At 56.5% G+C, this 13,336-nt stretch overlaps 1 protein-coding gene across 1 annotated transcript in view; it reads left to right on the top strand.

Moving 5' to 3' along the window:
- Positions 1 to 13,336, top strand: part of ANKRD52 (ankyrin repeat domain 52) — a 41,659-nt gene that overhangs the window by 10,494 nt on the left and 17,829 nt on the right. The window contains 10 exon segments of the mRNA XM_079329139.1: positions 194 to 336; positions 1,261 to 1,473; positions 2,258 to 2,336; positions 3,316 to 3,430; positions 4,881 to 4,963; positions 5,881 to 5,998; positions 7,166 to 7,234; positions 8,193 to 8,333; positions 9,943 to 10,011; positions 11,451 to 11,562. Of these exon segments, the coding sequence (XP_079185265.1) occupies positions 194 to 336; positions 1,261 to 1,473; positions 2,258 to 2,336; positions 3,316 to 3,430; positions 4,881 to 4,963; positions 5,881 to 5,998; positions 7,166 to 7,234; positions 8,193 to 8,333; positions 9,943 to 10,011; positions 11,451 to 11,562 (1,142 nt within the window).

The following is a 13,336-nucleotide window of genomic DNA, read 5'->3' as shown; positions in this document are numbered from 1 at the left end:
TACTCACGGTGCCCTGTCCCGCTGTTGTATTCACGGTGTCACTGTCCCCCTGTTTACTCACGGTGCCCTGTCCCGCTGTTGTATTCACGGTGTCACTGTCCCTCTGTTTACTCACAGTGCCCTGTCCCGCTGTTGTATTCACATTGTCACTGTCCCCCTGTTTACTCACGGTGCCCTGTCCCGCTGTCCCCAGGTCACCTGGAGGTGCTGAAGCTGCTGCTGGCGCGCGGTGCTGACGTGCTGTGCAAGGACAGGAAGGGCTACACGCTGCTGCACACGGCGGCCGCCAGCGGCCAGATCGAGGTGGTGCGGCACCTGCTGCGCCTGGGGGTGGAGGTGAGACCATGGACCCCATCATCCCAGTGACCCCACACACCCCAAATCCCATAGATCCCACAGATCCCATGGACCCCACACACCCCAAAATCCCATGGACCCCCCAGAGCTCAGGAACCCCATCATCCCAGTGACCCCACACACCCCAAATCCCATAGACCCCACAGATCCCATGAACCACATCATCCCAGTGACCCCACACACCCCAAATCCCATGGACTCCACAGATCCCATGGACCCCACAGAGCTCAGGAACCCCATCATCCCAGTGACCCCACAGATCCCATGAACCCCACAATCCCATGGACCCCACAGATCCCATGAACCCCATCATCCCAGTGACCCCACACACCCCAAATCCCATGGACCCCACAGATCCTATGAACCCCATCATCCCAGTGACCCCACACACCCCAAATCCCATGGACTCCACAGATCCCATGGACCCCGCAGATCCCATGAACCCCATCATCCCAGTGACCCCACACACCCCAAATCCCATAGACCCCACAGATCCCATGAACCACATCATCCCAGTGACCCCACACACCCCAAATCCCATGGACTCCACAGATCCCATGGACCCCACAGAGCTCAGGAACCCCATCATCCCAGTGACCCCACATAGCCCAAATCCCATAGACCCCACAGATCCCATGAACCCCACAGACCCCAGAACACCCCAGAACCCCACAGATTCCAGAACCTCCCAGAACCCCACAGATCCCATGAACCCCACAATCCTAGAGACCCCACAATCCCATGAATCCCACAGACCCCAGAACCCCACAGACCCCAGAACCCCATAAACCCCACAGACCGCACAACCCCATGAACCCCAGAACCCCCTATAACCCTACAGCCCCCCAGACCCCAGAACCCCCCAGAGCCCCACAGACCCCATAACCTGCCGCGTCCCCGCAGATCGACGAGCCCAACGCCTTTGGGAACACGGCACTGCACATCGCCTGTTACATGGGGCAGGACGCCGTGGCCACCGAGCTGGTGAACGTGGGGGCCAACGTCAACCAGCCCAACGAGCGCGGCTTCACCCCGCTGCACTTCGCCGCCGTGTCCACCAACGGCGCGCTGTGCCTCGAGATCCTGGTCAACAACGGCGCCGACGTCAACTTCCAGGTGTGGGGTTGGGATTGAGGTCCGTGGGGTTTGGGGTCTGTGGGGTTTGGGGTTTGGGGTGCTGTGCCTCGAGATCCTGGTCAACAATGGCACCGATGTCAACTTCCAGGTATGGTGTTGGGATTGGGGTGTTTGGGGTTTGGGGTGCAGGTGTGGAGTGTGTCATGTCCTGGGGGTTTGGGATCTGTGGGGTTTGGGGTTTGGGTTTGGGAAATGGGGAAGGTGTTGGGTTACTGTGCCTCGAGATCCTGGTCAACAACGGCGCCGACGTCAACTTCCAGGTGTGGGGTTGGGATTGGGGTGTTTGGGGTTTGGGGTGCAGGTGTGGAGTGTGTCATGTCCTGGGGGTTTGGGGTCTGTGGGGTTTGGGATTTGGGGTGCTGTGCTTTGAGATCCTGGTCAACAACGGCACCGATGTCAACTTCCAGGTATGGGATTGGGGTGTTTGGGGTTTGGGGTCTGTGGGGTTTGGGGTTTGGGGTGCTGTGCCTCGAGATCCTGGTCAACAGTGGTACCGATGTCAACTTCCAGGTATGGGGTTGGGATTGGGGTCTGTGGGGTTTGGGATCAGTGGGGTTTGGGGTGTGTGGGGATTGGGGTGGGAGATGGAAATGGTTTTGGGATGTGTCTGAGCCCTCTGGATATATTTGGGATGTTTTGGGGTCTGTCGGACCCCTCGAGGTGTTTTTGGGATGTTTTGGGGTGTGTCTGACCCCTCTGTGTGTATTTGGGGTTTTTGGGGTGTTTTGGGGTCTCTCTGAGCCGTTTTTGGGTCCTTTCCCAGAGCAAGGAAGGGAAGAGCCCCCTGCACATGGCAGCGATCCACGGCCGCTTCACGCGCTCGCAGATCCTCATCCAGAACGGTCAGTGCGGGAATTCCTGGAATTCTGGGAATTTTGGGAATGTGGGAAATCCCTGGAATGTGGGAAATCCTGGGAATGATGGGAATCCCAGAATGTTGGGAGTGTTGGGAATGTTAGGAATCCCAGGAATGTTGGGAATTTTGAGACTGTTGTGAATCCCTGGAATGTTGTGGAATCCTGGAATGTTGTGAATTCCTGGAATGTTTTGAATCTTGTGAATGTTGTGAATGCTGTGACTGTTGTGGATCCCTGGAATGGTGTGAATCCCTGGAATGGTGTGAATGGTGTGAATCCCTGGAATGGTGTGAATCCTGTGAATGGTGTGAATCCTGGGAATGCTGTGGATCCCTGGAATGCTGTGAATCCCTGGAATGCTGTGAATCCCTGGAGTGCTGTGGATCCCTGGAATGCTGTGGATCCCTGGAATGTTGTGAATCCCTGGAATGCTGTGAATCCCTGGAATGGTGTGAATCCTGTGAATGGTGTGAATCCTGGGAATGCTGTGGATCCCTGGGATGCTGTGAATCCCTGGAATGCTGTGGATCCCTGGAATGCTGTGGATCCCTGGAATGTTGTGAATCCCTGGAATGCTGTGAATCCCTGGAATGTTGTGGAATCCCGGAATGCTGTGAATCCCTGGGATGCTGTGGATCCCTGGAATGGTGTGAATCCCTGGAATGCTGTGGATCCCTGGAATGCAGTGGATCCCTGGAATGGTGTGAATCCCTGGAATGGTGTGAATCCTGTGAATGGTGTGAATCCTGGGAATGCTGTGGATCCCTGGGATGCTGTGAATCCCTGGAATGCTGTGAATCCCTGGGATGCTGTGGATCCCTGGGATGCTGTGAATCCCTGGGATGCTGTGGATCCCTGGGATGCTGTGGATCCCTGGAGTGCTGTGGATCCCTGGGATGCTGTGAATCCCTGGAATGCTGTGGATCCTGGGGATCCCATGGCTGTTGTTTCCCCTGCCCCGCAGGCAGTGAGATCGACTGTGCTGATCGCTTTGGGAACACGCCCCTGCACGTGGCCGCGCGCTACGGGCACGAGCTGCTCATCAGCACCCTGATGACCAACGGCGCCGACACCGCCCGGTGAGACACGGGGCTGGCAGGGGACACACGGGGCTGGCAGGGGACACAGAGAGCCCTAGGAGGGGACACACGGGACTGGCAGGGGACAGAGAGCCCTGGGAGGGGACACACGGGGCTGGCAGGGGACACACGGGACTGGCAGGGGACACAGAGAGCCCTGGGAGGGGACACACAGCGCCTGGCAGGGGACACAGAGAGCCCCGGGAGGGGACACAGAGAGCCCTAGGGCCTGGCAGGGGACACAGAGAGCCCCGGGAGGGGACACAGAGAGCCCTAGGGCCTGGCAGGGGACACAGAGAGCCCTGGGAGGGGACACAGAGAGCCCTAGGGCCTGGCAGGGGACACACAGCGCCTGGCAGGGGACACAGAGAGCCCTGGCAGGGGACACACAGCGCCTGGCAGGGGACACAGAGAGCCCCGGGAGGGGACACAGAGAGCCCTGGCATGGGACACACAGAGCATGGCAGGGGACACAGAGAGCCCTGGGAGGGGACACACGGAGCATGGCAGGGGACACAGAGAGCCCTGGCAGGGGACACAGAGAGCCCTAGGGCCTGGCAGGGGACACACAGGTCCTGGCAGGGGACACAGAGAGCCCTGGCAGGGGACACGTGGGGCCTGGCAGGGGACACAGAGAGCCCTGGGGCCTGGCAGGGGACACAGAGAGCCCTGGCAGGGGACACACGGGACTGGCAGGGGACAGAGAGCCCTGGGAGGGGACACACGGGACTGGCAGGGGACAGAGAGCCCTGGGAGGGGACACACGGGACTGGCAGGGGACAGAGAGCCCTGGGAGGGGACACACGGGACTGGCAGGGGACACACGGGACTGGCAGGGGACACAGAGAGCCCTGGGAGGGGACACAGAGAGCCCTGGCAGGGGACACAGAGAGCCCTGGCAGGGGACACGTGGGGCCTGGCAGGGAGCACAGAGAGCCCTGGGAGGGTCCTGGAAGGGTTCTGGGATTTTTTTTGGGAATCTGCTGGGATTTTCCTGGGAATGTTGCTGGAATTCTCCTGCTGCTGCTGCCCCAGCCCCATTCCCCATTCCCATTTCCGTTATCCCATTCCCATTGTCTCATTATCCCATTCCCATTGAAATTGTCTCATTATCCCATTCCCATCCCCATTCTCACCCCCATTCCCATTGTCTCATTATTCCATTCCCATTCCCCTTATCCCATTTCCATCCCCATTCCCATCATCTCATTATCCCAATCCCATTCCCATCCTCCTTATCCCATTCCTTTTCCCATTATCCCACTCCCATTCTATTCCCATTCCCCATTGCCAGCCCTGTTCCCATTCCCATTATCCCATTCTCATCCCCATTCCCATTATCCCATTATCCCATTCCCATTATCCCATTATCCCATTCCCATTTTCCCAATTATCCCATTATCCCAATGCCATTCCCCCATTCCCATCCCTCACCTCTGTCCCTCCCCAGGCGTGGGATCCATGACATGTTCCCTCTGCACCTGGCCGTGCTCTTCGGCTTCTCCGACTGCTGCCGCAAGCTGCTGTCCTCAGGTGAGTGTCCCACCTGTCCCCTGTGCCAGGCACACCTGGGGACACCCAAATCACCCTGGGGACACTGAAATCACCTGTGGGGACACTGAAATCATCCAGGGGACACCGAAATCACCCTGGCGACACCCAAATCACCCTGGGGACACCCAAATCACCCTGGGGACACTGAAATCACCCTGGGGACACTCAGGTGACCCTGGTGACACTGAGGTGACCCTTGGGGACACTGAACTGACCCCTGGTGACACTGAAATGACCCCTGGTGACAGAGGTGGCCCTGGTGACACTCAAGTGACCCTGATCACACTCAGGTGACTCTGGTGACAGAAGTGACCCTTGGGGCACTGAACTGACCCCTGGTGACACTGAACTGACCCCTGGTGACAGAGGTGACCCTAGTGGCACTCAGCTGAGCCCTGGTGACAGAGGTGTGGCCCTGGTGGCACTCAGGTGACCCTGGTGACACTGAGGTGACCCTGGTGACAGAGGTGTGCCTGGTGGCGCTCAGGTGACCCTTGTGACACTGAACTGACCCTGGTGACACTGAACTGACTCCTGGTGACAGAGGTGACCCTAGTGGCACTCAGCTGACCCTTGGTGACAGAGGTGTGACCCTGGTGACATTGAACTGACCCTGGTGACAGAGGTGTGTCCCTAGTGGCACTGAGGTGACACTGAGGTGACCCTGGTGACAGAGGCGACCCTAGTGGCGTTCAGTTGACCCTTGGTGACAGAGGTGTGACCCTGGTGACATTGAACTGACCCTGGTGACAGAGGTGTGTCCCTAGTGGCACTCAGCTGAGCCCTGGTGACAGAGGTGTGGCCCTGGTGGCACTCAGGTGACCCTGGTGACACTGAGGTGACCCTGGTGGCACTCAGGTGACCCTGGTGACAGAGGTGTGTCCCTGTGTCCCCAGGGCAGCTGTACAGCATCGTGTCCTCGCTGAGCAATGAGCACGTCCTGTCGGCCGGCTTCGACATCAACACCCCCGACAGCCTGGGCAGGACCTGCCTGCACGCCGCCGCCTCGGGGGGGTGGGACACACACCTGGGGACACCTGGGGACACACCTGGGGACATGGGGACACACCTGGGGACACAGGGACACACCTGAGGGCATGGGGACACAGGGACATCAACACCCCTGACAGCCTGGGCAGGACCTGCCTGCACGCCGCCGCCTCGGGGGGGTGGGACACACACCTGGGGACACACCTGGGGACACCTGGGGACATGGGGACACACCTGGGGACATGGGGACACACCTGGGGACACAGGGACATCAACACCCCCGACAGCCTGGGCAGGACCTGCCTCCACGCCACCGCCTCGGAGGGGTGGGACACACACCTGGGGACACCTGGGGACACACCTGGGGACGTGGGGACACACCTGGGGACATGGGGACACACCTGAGGGCATGGGGACACACCTGAGGGCATGGGGACACACCTGGGGACATGGGGACACACCTGGGGACGTGGGGACACACTTGGGGACATGGGGACACACCTGGGGATGTGGGGACACACCTGGGGATGTGGGGACACACCTGAGGGCATGGGGACACACCTGGGGACATGGGGACACACCTGGGGACGTGGGGACACACTTGGGGACATGGGGACACACCTGAGGGCATGGGGACACACCTGGGGATGTGGGGACACACCTGAGGGCATGGGGACACAGGGACATCAACACCCCTGACAGCCTGGGCAGGACCTGCCTGCACGCCGCCGCCTCGGGGGGGTGGGACACACACCTGGGGACACACCTGGGGACGTGGGGACACACCTGGGGACATGGGGACACACCTGGGGACACAGGGACATCAACACCCCCGACAGCCTGGGCAGGACCTGCCTGCACGCCGCCACCTCAGGGGGGTGGGGACACCTGGGGGGAATATGGGGACATCGGGATATGAGATGTGGGGACACATCTGGGGACACCTGGGGGAACATTTTTGGGTGCCTGAGGACAGTCTGGGTACCTTGGGGACATTTTGGGCACAATGGTGACCTTTTTGGTACTTGAGGACACTTTTGGGTACCTTGAGGACATTTTGAGTTCCTTGGGGACACATTTGGGTACCTTGGGGACCTTTTTGGGTACCTTGGGGACATTTTGAGTTCCTTGGGGACACATTTGGGTGCCTTGGGGACATTTTTGGGTGCCTGACCCCCGTTTCCCCTGCAGGAACGTGGAATGTCTGAACCTGCTGCTGAGCAGCGGCGCTGACCTGAGGAGGAGAGACAAATTCGGGAGGTGAGGGGGGTCAGGACCCTCAACACCCCAAAATCCAGGGGGAGAAACCTCCTGCAGGTCCTGGAAGGGCTCCCAAAGTGTCCTGGGAGGGTCCTAGAAGGGTTCTGGATGTGTCCTGGAAGGGTTCTAGAGTGTCCTGCAGGCCCTGGAAGGGGTCCCAAAGTGTTCTGGGGGTGTCCTAGAAGGGTTCTGGGAAAGTCCTGGATGGATTTCTGGGGTGTCCTGGGTTCCTGCAGGTCCTGGAAGAGTTTTCAGGTTGTCCTGGGGAAGGGTTTCCAGGATGTTCTAAGCTCCTGCTGGGTCCTGGTAGGGTTTCTGGGTTCTGGAAAGTTCTGAGTATTCTGGGAAGGTCCTAGAAGGGTTTTTGGGATGTCCTGGGAAGGTCCTGGAAGGGTTTTTGGGATGTCCTGGGAAGGTCTGGCAGATTCTGGGTGTCCTGGAAAGGTCCTGTCAGGTTTTGAATGTTCTGGGAAGGTCCTGGAAGGTTCTGGGTGTTCTGGGAAGGTCCTGGCAGGTTCTGGGTAATCTGTGAAGATCCTGGAAGGTTTTGGATGTCCTGGGAAGGTCCTGGAAGGTTCTGGGTAATCTGTAAAGATCCTGGCAGGTTCTGGGTGTCCTGGAAAGGTCCTGTCAGGTTCTGAATGTTCTGGGAAGGTCCAGGAAGGTTCTGGGTGTTCTGGGAAGGTCCTGGCAGGTGCTGGGTGTCCCATGAGGGTCCCGGCAGGTGCTGGGTGTCCCACGAGGGTCCTGTCAGGTGCTGGGTGTCCCACGAGGGTCCTGGCAGGTGCTGGGTGTCCCATGAGGGTCCTGGCAGGTGCTGGGTGTCCCATGAGGGTCCTGGCAGGTGCTGGGTGTCCCACGAGAGTCCTGGCAGGTGCTGGGTGTCCCATGAGGGTCCTGGCAGGTGCTGGGGTGCCAGCCCTGCTCAGGTGAGGTCTCAGGCCGTGTGTCCCCCCAGGACCCCCCTGCACTACGCGGCCGCCAACGGCAGCTACCAGTGCACGGTGACGCTGCTGACGGCCGGGGCCGCCGTCAACGAGGCCGACGGGAAAGGCTGCACGGCGCTGCACTACGCGGCAGCTTCAGACACCTACCGCAGGTGAGGGACACACCTGGGGCGGGGCAGACACACCTGGGGCAGGTGAGACACACCTGGGGCGGGGCAGACACCTACCACAGGGGAGGGACACACCTGGGGCAGGGGAGACACACCTGGGACAGGGGAGACACCTACTGCAGGGGAGGGACACACCTGGGGCAGGGGAGACACCTACTGCAGGTGAGGGACACACCTGGGACAGGGGAGACACCTACCGCAGGTGAGGGACACACCTGGGGCAGGGGAGACACACCTGGGACAGGGGAGGCACACCTGGGACAGGGGAGACACCTACTGCAGGTGAGGGACACACCTGGGACAGGGGAGACACACCTGGGACAGGGGAGACACACCTGGGACAGGGGAGACACCTACTGCAGGTGAGGGACACACCTGGGACAGGTGAGGGACACACCTGGGACAGGGGAGACACCTGGGACAGGTGAGGGACACACCTGGGGCAGGTGAGGCACACCTGGGACAGGGGAGGCACACCTGGGACAGGGGAGACACCTACCGCAGGTGAGGGACACACCTGGGGCAGGGGAGACACACCTGGGACAGGGGAGACACACCTGGGACAGGGGAGACACCTACTGCAGGTGAGGGACACACCTGGGACAGGTGAGGGACAGACACCTACCACAGGTGAGACACCTGAGGGACACACCCGGGACAGGTGACAGACACCTACTGTGGGTGAGAGACACACCTGGGACAGGTGAGGGACACACCTGGGATAGGTGAGGAACACACCTGGGACATTGCTGTCCCCTGCTCTTGTCACCAACCCCAGGTGTCTCTGGTGACATTAGGGGTGGCACAGTGCTGTCCCCTGCCCTTGTCACCAACCCCAGGTGTCTCTGGTGACATTAGGGATGGCACAGTGCTGTCCCCTGCCCTTGTCACCAACCCCAGGTGTCTCTGGTGACATTAGGGGTGGCACAGTGCTGTCCCCTGCCCTTGTCACCAACCCCAGGTGTCTCTGGTGACATTAGGGGTGGCACAGTGCTGTCCCCTGCCCTTGTCACCAACCCCAGGTGTCTCTGGTGACATTAGGGATGGCACAGTGCTGTCCCCTGCCCTTGTCACCAACCCCAGGTGTCTCTGGTGACATTAGGGGTGGCACAGTGCTGTCCCCTGCCCTGTCACCAACCCCAGGTGTCTCTGGTGACATTAGGGGTGGCACAGTGCTGTCCCCTGCCCTTGTCACCAACCCCAGGTGTCTCTGGTGACATTAGGGGTGGCACAGTGCTGTCCCCTGCCCTTGTCACCAACCCCAGGTGTCTCTGGTGACATTAGGGGTGGCACAGTGCTGTCCCCTGCCCTTGTCACCAACCCCAGGTGTCTCTGGTGGCACTGGGGGTGGCACAGTGCTGTCCCCTGCCCTTGTCACTGACCCCAGGTGTCTCTGGTGACATTAGGGGTGGCACAGTGCTGTCCCCTGCCCTTGTCACCGACCCCAGGTGTCTCTGGTGACATTAGGGGTGGCACAGTGCTGTCCCCTGCCCTTGTCACCAACCCCAGGTGTCTCTGGTGGCAGTGGGGGTGGCACAGTGCTGTCCCCTGCCCTTGTCACCAACCCCAGGTGTCTCTGGTGGCATTGCAGGGCAGAGCCCCATGCAGGGAGCAATGATGAGGAGCCCCTGAAGGAGTCCAGGCTGAAGGAGGCGTTTTTGTGAGTGCTGGGCTGGGAACCTCCTGGGAATATACTGGGAATTTACTGGAGATATACTGGGGATTTGATGGGAATTTACTGGGAATATTCTGGGAGTTTACTGGGAATATACTGGGATTATACTGGGAATTTACTGGGAATATATTGGGAATTTGGTGGAAATTTAGCTGGGAATTCAATGGGAATTTTCTGAGAGTTTACTGGGAAGTTACTGAGATTTTACTGGGAATTTGCTGGGATTTTTTGGGAATTTCCTGGCAATTCTCTGGGATTTTACTGGGATTTGCTGGGCATTCTCTGGGATTTTACTGGGAATTTGCTGGGGTTTTTTGGGCATTTCCTGAGAATTTTCTGGGATTTGACTGGGAATAGGCTGAGATTTTACTGGCAATTTGCTGGGATTTTACTGGGAATATACTGAGGTTTTACTGGGAATACACCAAGATTTTACTGGGAATACACCAAGATTTTACTGGGAGTTTGCTGGGAATGTACTGAGATTTTACTGGGAATTTGCTGGGATTTTTTGGGAATATCCTGGTAATTCTCTGGGATTTTACTGGGATTTGCTGGGATTTTACTGGGTATATACTGAGATTTTACTGGGAATACACCAAGATTTTACTGGGAATTTGCTGGGAATGTACTGAGATTTTACTGGGAATTTGCTGGGATTTTTTGGGAATATCCTGGTAATTCTCTGGGATTTTACTGGGATTTGCTGGGCATTCTCTGGGATTTTACTGGCAATTTGCTGGGATTTTACTGGGAATATGCCAAGATTTTACTGGGAATATGCCAAGATTTTACTGGGAGTTTGCTGGGAATGTACTGAGATTTTACTGGGAATTTGCTGGGATTTTTTGGGAATTTCCTGAGAATTCTCTGTGATTTTACTGGGATTTGCTGGGCATTCTCTGGGATTTTACTGGCAATTTGCTGGGATTTTACTGGGAATATACTGAGATTTTACTGGGAATACGCCGAGATTTTACTGGGAATATGCCAAGATTTTACTGGGAGTTTGCTGGGAATGTACTGAGATTTTACTGGGAATTTGCTGGGATTTGCTGGGAATTTCCTGAGAATTTTCTGGGATTTGACTGGGAATTTGCTGGGAATAGGCTGAGATTTTACTGGGAATATACTGAGATTTTACTGTGAATATGCCAAGATTTTACTGGGAATTTGCTGGCAATATGCTGAGATTTTACTGGGAATTTGCTGGGATTTTTTGGGAATTTCCTGAGAATTCTCTGTGATTTTACTGGAATTTCCTGGCCATTCTCTCTCCAGGGACAGCAAACCCCTGCTGCCATCCCAGTGCAAACCCACCCTTTGCTCCCACCTGGAAATTCCTGCTCTGGGATTTCAAACCTTTCCCTACAGATGTTTTTCCATCTTTTTCCTTCATTTTTTCCCCCTCTGTGCCATTGCAGCTGTTTGGAATTCCTGCTGGACAACGGTGCTGATCCCTCCCTGCGGGACAAGCAGGGCTACACCGCCGTCCACTACGCTGCTGCCTATGGAAACAGGCAGAACCTGGAGCTGGTGAGACCCTGGAAAAGTGGGAAAATATTGCCAGGGAATGGGGGAAATATTGCCAGGGAATGGGGAAAATATTCCCAGGGAACAGGGAAATGTTTCCAGGGAATGGGGGAAATATTGCCAGGGAATGGGGAAAATATTCCCAGGGAATGGGGGAAATGTTGCCAGGGAATGGGGGAAATGTTGCCAGGGAATGGGGGAAATATTGCCAGGGAATGGGGAAAATATTCCCAGGGAATGGGGGAAATGTTGCCAGGGAATGGGGGAAATGTTCCCAGGGAATGGGGGAAATGTTTCCAGGGAATGGGGGAAATATTCCAGGGAATGGGGGAAATGTTTCCAGGGAATGGGGGAAATATTGCCAGGGAATGGGGGAAATGTTGCCAGGGAATGGGGGAAATATTGCCAGGGAATGGGGGAAATGTTGCCAGGGAACAGGAAAGTGTTTCCAGGGAAGTGGGAAAATTCCCCAGGAAAACAGGGAAAATATTCCCAGGGAAGTGGGAAAATTCCCCAGGAAAACAGGGAAAATATTCCCAGGGAATGGGGGAAATATTGCCAGGGAATGGGGGAAATATTGCCAGGGAATGGGGGAAATGTTGCCAGGGAACAGGAAAGTGTTTCCAGGGAAGTGGGAAAATTCCCCAGGAAAACAGGGAAAATATTCCCAGGGAAGTGGGAAAATTCCCCAGGAAAACAGGGAAAATATTGCCAGGGAATGGGGGAAATATTGCCAGGGAATGGGGGAAATATTGCCAGGGAATGGGGGAAATATTGCCAGGGAATGGGGGAAATATTGCCAGGGAATGGGGGAAATGTTTGCAGGGAATGGGGGAAATATTCCCAGGGAATGGGGGAAATATTGCCAGGGAATGGGGGAAATATTGCCAGGGAATGGGGGAAATGTTGCCAGGGAATGGGGGAAATATTCCCAGGGAATGGGGGAAATGTTTGCAGGGAATGGGGGAAATATTGCCAGGGAATGGGGGAAATATTGCCAGGGAATGGGGGAAATGTTTGCAGAGAAGTGGGAAAATGTTCCCAGGGAATGGGGGAAATGTTTCCAGGGAATGGGGGAAATATTGCCAGGGAATGGGGGAAATATTGCCAGGGAATGGGGGAAATATTGCCAGGGAATGGGGGAAATATTGCCAGGGAATGGGGGAAATGTTTGCAGGGAATGGGGGAAATATTCCCAGGGAAGTGGGAAAATTTCCCAGGAAAACAGGGAAAATATTCCCAGGGAATGGGGGAAATATTGCCAGGGAATGGGGGAAATGTTGCCAGGGAATGGGGAAAATATTCCCAGGGAATGGGGGAAATGTTCCCAGGGAACAGGGAAAATATTCCAGGGAATGGGGGAAATATTCCAGGGAATGGGGGAAATATTCCCAGGGAATGGGGGAAATATTGCCAGGGAAGAGGAAATATTTCCAGGGAAATGGAAAATTTTGGGATCAGGATTTTTGCCTCTATCTGGATCAGGAAAATTGGGATTTCTGGAGCAGCAACACCCACAAGCAGCTCAGGAAGTGTCACATCCCAAATTTGGGATTTTTAGGATTTGGGGTTTTTTTCCTTTGCACCCACAGTTGAATTAGGGAATGCCACATCCCAAATCTTGGATTTTGGGGATTTTTGGGATTTTTGCTCCTGCACCCACAGCCAGCTCAGGGAATGTCACATCCCAAATTTGGGATTTTTGGGATTTGGGTTTTTTTTCCTCTGCACCCACAGCTGGATTAGGGAATGTCACATCCCACATTTGGGAATTTTT

This window comes from Erithacus rubecula (genome assembly GCF_903797595.1).
Source record: "Erithacus rubecula genome assembly, chromosome: 31".
Lineage (NCBI taxonomy): Eukaryota > Metazoa > Chordata > Aves > Passeriformes > Muscicapidae > Erithacus > Erithacus rubecula.
This window is presented reverse-complemented; position numbering and strand designations above follow the sequence as displayed.